The 5,350-nt window shown below is 29.0% G+C and overlaps 1 protein-coding gene across 1 annotated transcript; it reads right to left on the reverse strand.

Annotated features, from left to right (window-relative positions):
* Positions 1 to 2,045: 2,045 nt before the first annotated feature.
* On the reverse strand, positions 2,046 to 3,238 carry LOC106774824 (cyclin-P3-1). The gene is made up of 2 exons (XM_014661855.2): positions 2,893 to 3,238; positions 2,046 to 2,266 (listed from the first exon to the last, which is right to left on the reverse strand). The coding sequence occupies exons 1-2, from the start codon at positions 3,213 to 3,215 to the stop codon at positions 2,110 to 2,112; spliced, it is 480 nt and encodes a 159-aa protein (XP_014517341.1). The 5' UTR covers positions 3,216 to 3,238; the 3' UTR covers positions 2,046 to 2,109.
* Positions 3,239 to 5,350: the final 2,112 nt, after the last annotated feature.

The raw sequence follows: 5,350 nt of genomic DNA on the forward strand, positions 1-5,350 counted from the left end.
AGACGCTGGATCTGCGGTTCGGCGAGGCGCGATGGTGGCAGCTTGGAGGCGGTGATGCGCGACGTTGATANCTTGGAGGGGGTNAGACGCTNGAGATCTGCGTTCCGTTTATGGAGGCGGCGNCGCACAAGCAGTGGGAAGGAAAATGAACTCCTAACTTGAGAAAGAAACCCTAATGTGAAGGGTTTGGGCTTGGCCCATACTAAAGGTTATTAAAACAACCTAAAAAAAGTTTTGTACTTGTCCATTTTAAAAAAACAAACAAATAAAATATTATTTTTTTAAAGTATTATTGGGTTGAAACGGGTATCCAACGGGTATCTGCGGGTTGAAAAAAATCCGCGGATTTTTTTTATGCGGGTACCCGACGGGTAGCGGGGCGGGTAACGGGCACACTTTATATATGCGGGTCGGGTTCGGGTATCATACTATCCGGCCTGAACCCGACCCGTTGCCATCCCTAGTGGTGAGAGTAGTGGGAAGTCCTAGGGTAAACGCTTTCACTGGAGGTCTATTCCGCGGTAACGGACTAGCCTTGTGTGTGGTTGGGTGAAACCCCTCGGCAATGGCTTTGCAAAGCAGTAGAGTCCACCACAAGTGCATAACCTGCTCAAGATCAATATTCATTCCTAGTCCGGACGAGTCTAGGTCTAGGATTTATTTATGTTTGATTGGTTGTTGCTTGTATGCTTTGTTTCTTGAAAATGCATTGATTATGTTTATGTTTTAAATACTAGCTNACCCTTGCAATGTATGTGTGTATTTTGCATGTTTCTGGTCTTCCCTTCTTGCGATGATCATCCTACTTTTGGATGTGAGCAGAACCAGTAGATGACACGCCTTTGGAGCAAGCTCTGGACAGTGGAGATGTAGCTCTCACCTCTTAGATTTACTTTCAGTTTCTTTATCTTATTCCATTTTGAAAGACTTTATATATGTAAAGCTTTTAACTTGTCTTTATTTTGGATGACTGTATAACTATATACTAGCATCATATCACTCCTACTGCTTTATAGTATTACAGTTGTTGTTTTCCATGTCTATATACTTGTTATATAATTTTGAGATGTTACATTATTTTTACAACTTTCATTCCTATAAAAAAATATAAATAATTATACTTTTCATCCTGTAATATAGGATGAATCTCATTTAGATTCTTTAAATATTGAAGAAAGATTATTTCAATTTCTCAAATTTGAAAAAGATGTTTTAAGTACTTTTATATTAAAAGCAACACTAAATATTTAATTAAATCTATAACTTAGTACAACAACTTTTGTACTAGTTCTACACGAATAATTTTTACATTATATAACATAATTATTACGGGCAAAATAAGTTACTTCGCTGGTAAATTAGGTTAATTCGTGGGTCAATTCAGTTCATAATTTATTTAAGTTGGATTGTATTTAAAAAAAATATAATTTTTTATATAAGTTAGTTTTCAATTTTGTTTATCAATTTTTAGTTTTCAATTTTGTTTATCAATTTACCTAATTTAATTTAATTATTTATTATTTTGTATTTCAATATTATTAGTTAGTATTTTTTTATCATAGTGTTGACGACGATAAAGAAGAAATGTTTCATGAGAGAAAAATATTATAGATTTATCTATTCAAGACTCTAATCTTATAAGGGAACAAGTGATACTAAAATTTTATTCGTCTTTTGTACATATTTTTGGATTATGTTGAGGTTGTATGATACTTTTTTTTTAATTGTCTTAAAAAAATTGTTTTTTTTATTTTAAAAAAACTTATAATTAAATGAGATAATGAGTCAATCAATTTTAACCCACAAACCCGTAGTGGGTCGGTCCAGATTTATATTTTTCAGCTCGCTAATAATTGAGTCGGGTTGGGTTGATTTACTAAGTAACCAATCCATGGTGAGTCGAGTCACGTCGAGTTGGATTACCCGTTTTGACAACTCTAATTTAAATTAATTTTAAAAATATTATTTTCAATAACCTAATACAGTTGTTTATAATTTCACATAGTTAATATAATTACATTATCACATTCAGTAGTAGAGTTACAAGTTGAGTCATATCTTAGGGTTAGGGGTATTTTTTTGAAATAAAATTCAGAACAAGCACATATTCTAAACAGTTCTATCAAGTTTCTCACAGTACTTGAGAAATAATTCTGTTGTGACAAAGAGTTTGAATTCCAGATTAAACAAAAACTCTATCTCCATCCTATTCATCTCCTCTGTGCTAACTCCTCCCACTTTGGCAAAGTAAGCATTGCTGTAGTACCTGTACAAAAATGGAAAGAACTTAATTGTACTTCATTCCATAATTATAACATTTTCAACTCTCTATGGTAGAATATAATTAAATTAGATTCAAAATTAAGTTTTTAAGATACTTTTATGATTATTTTAAAAAAATAATTATAATAACAATTTTTATTTACTATATCTAATTAAACACAAAACAAATATGTATCAAATTAATGTAAAAAAAAAATTGTATCAAATTATTATTATCTTAATATATATTAAAATCAGAAATAATGGTATGGTGACAATAAAAAAGTGAATTGAATTTGTAAAAGAAAAGAAAGAGAAAAAAATAATAAAAGTAATGTAAACGCATATAAAAAATTTGTGTGTAAAAATATTGTTACTCTAAAATAAGTGTATATGAAGATAGATCTACGAGAAACAAATTTGGTTTAAATTTTTTTTTAGTCCTTAAATTATAAGTTTATGTTCAGTTTAGTTTCCGTTTTTTATAATATCAATCTTTGATTTTTAAGTTATGAAAAATATATCAAATCAGTTCGAGCCGAAATCAATAAAATATCTATCATAAAGAAAGATTTAAACCAAACTAAAAATAGAAAGAGAATGGAAAGTGTGTTTTTGTGAAGTACTTACTTATCATCAAGAAACTTAGCAGCTACCATAATGCTTGTGATTAGGAGGCGATGAGCATTGAAAGAAGTAAGATAACCACCGTTTTTGTGAAAGAACCTTTCCATGTATATGTGTGCAATGAAGAAACAAGAAGGGCTGCAATTAGAGTACTTGAAAATGCGATCCATGTATTGTGTAACACTCATGTTTGGTGCTTTCGACCCATGAAAGATGGTAACAGGATCATACTTTCCTCCTGAGAGCAACAGTTTCTCATTCTTCAAAATGGATCTCTCCAAAATCGAACACAATTTCAGCACTGGAGTTTCTGCGACATCACCCATTTCTAATTATTTAAAGACCTCTGATCTTATGATAGCCATGGCTTTATTAGATGTTGTTGGTGGTGTTTGTTTTCTCTATTTAAGTACTACACCATCATTAGGCATGCCTTAATCACAGTATTAGCAGTTTAATTTGTTCTGGATTGGTAGAGAAGTTTTGCTTTTGGTTCTTTCTGGCAGAATATTTACAAAAGTGTATTCTTTCCTTTGGGTTTCAGGTATGAATAATGACACCACAAAGAATATTGCCTATATGTTTTGACAAAAAATGGAACCAATTCCATTTCATTGGACCAATTTGGGCATAACACTGTATATTCCAAAACTTAGTAAAGCTTTAGTTTTCTGAGTGATTCATCTTACACTTCGAACTCTTTCATTCTACCTCCAATTTCTAGAAATGCCTTCTAATTAATGAAAGGTTTAAATATTTTTTTGTCCCTTAAGTTAAGTTTTGATGTTCAGTTTAGTCTCCGTTTTTTTAAATGTCAACATTTAGTTCCTATGATATAAAAAATGTATCAAATCAGTCCTCATGACAGCACTTAATGAACAATAAATCACAAGTTTTCATAACTAGGTATCCAATATTTTGTGATTTGTTAACGGAAGATGTTATGAACAACCAATCACTTAATGAAAAACTTGTGATTTGTTAATGAATAGGACTGATTTGATACATTTTTCATATCATAAGGACTAAATGTTGACATTTTTAAAAGCAGAGACTAAACTGAACAGTAGAAACCAAAAAAGGATTTAAACCTTAATGAAATTACACTTTTAACCTTTCCATTTGCACCTTTAATTTTCAGAAATGTTGTCTAATTAACGAGGTCTCCAACTTTTTCACAACTTTTTCACCCAACACCTCCAATTTTCAAAATATCCTCATTAATGTTAAATATATATATTAAGATATTTATTTATTTTTAATAACTATAATAGTGTATATATAGTAAATAGTTAATTATTAAAACCACTGTTTTGTTATAATTATTTAATTTTGTTAATATAAAAAATACATTTTAAATGTTTAATTTTTATTATATAAAAAATGCATATTTCTAATTATTTAAATTATTTTTAATTTTATTATATTATTTATAGATGTTTAATTTCTTTTATTGGTTTTTTGTTTTGTTAAAATTTAAACATACAATTTTTTCCAAAAACACAAAAAGTAAATACTCAAAAATCAAATTAAAATCTCAAAACATTTAAAAATAATATTTTTATAAAATAAAAAAATAAAAAAAAAATGTATCGTCGAAACACGATCGAATGTGGATATCCGACGAAGTCTGTATCGTTTTTTGACATCCGATGAAGGCTATATCGGTTTTTGATATCCGACCTATTCACGTTTCAAATCCGTTACTGTTCTTGTTAAAGATGAAAAAAAACGAAATATGACACAGAAGAAATTGTACCTGCGAAAGAAAGAGAGTGAAGAAGAAATCAAATCCTAAATGAGGAAGATGGAGGTTTATGCTGGAAAAGAAAGAGATCAAAAAAGAAATCAAATTACAAATAAAAAGAGAGAGCAAATGAGGAAGAAGGAGATTATGTAATGGCAGCAAAAGAAGAAGGCACAAAAACCTAACAAAACTGAAAGTTTAAAACTCTAAACTGTTTTAGAATTTGAGTAAGATTTTTTTGTTTTCAAATGATTAAAAGTGTTTTTAATTAGGGATAAAATAGGTATTTAATTAAATTTTGGAGGTCCAGATAAAGATTGAAAATATAAGATGAAACACTTTAATTTTTCTGTCTACATTTTTAACTATGAGATATATTAATTGAGTGGTAAACTATAATTAAGTGTGATTCTAAGTATCATATTATATTCAAAAAATAAAATAAAGATAAAAAATTTATTAATTTATTATCTTTAAGGTTTTGAATAAAAAGGAAGATAATGATATTTAGACAACATTTTTTTGACAACATTTGAACATTGATTACGTGTTAATATGTGATTGGTAAAAAATTATTCCACAATAATGTTTATGATTATTATTATTATTGATTGTGGAGTAACTTTTGACCAATGACTGACACGTAATCAATGTTTAAATATTGTCAAAAAAATGTTGTCTAAATATCATTATCCTAAAAAGTAATATCAATTT

The sequence above is a fragment of the Vigna radiata genome, chromosome 10, assembly GCF_000741045.1.
Source record: "Vigna radiata var. radiata cultivar VC1973A chromosome 10, Vradiata_ver6, whole genome shotgun sequence".
Classification (NCBI taxonomy): Eukaryota; Viridiplantae; Streptophyta; class Magnoliopsida; order Fabales; family Fabaceae; genus Vigna; species Vigna radiata.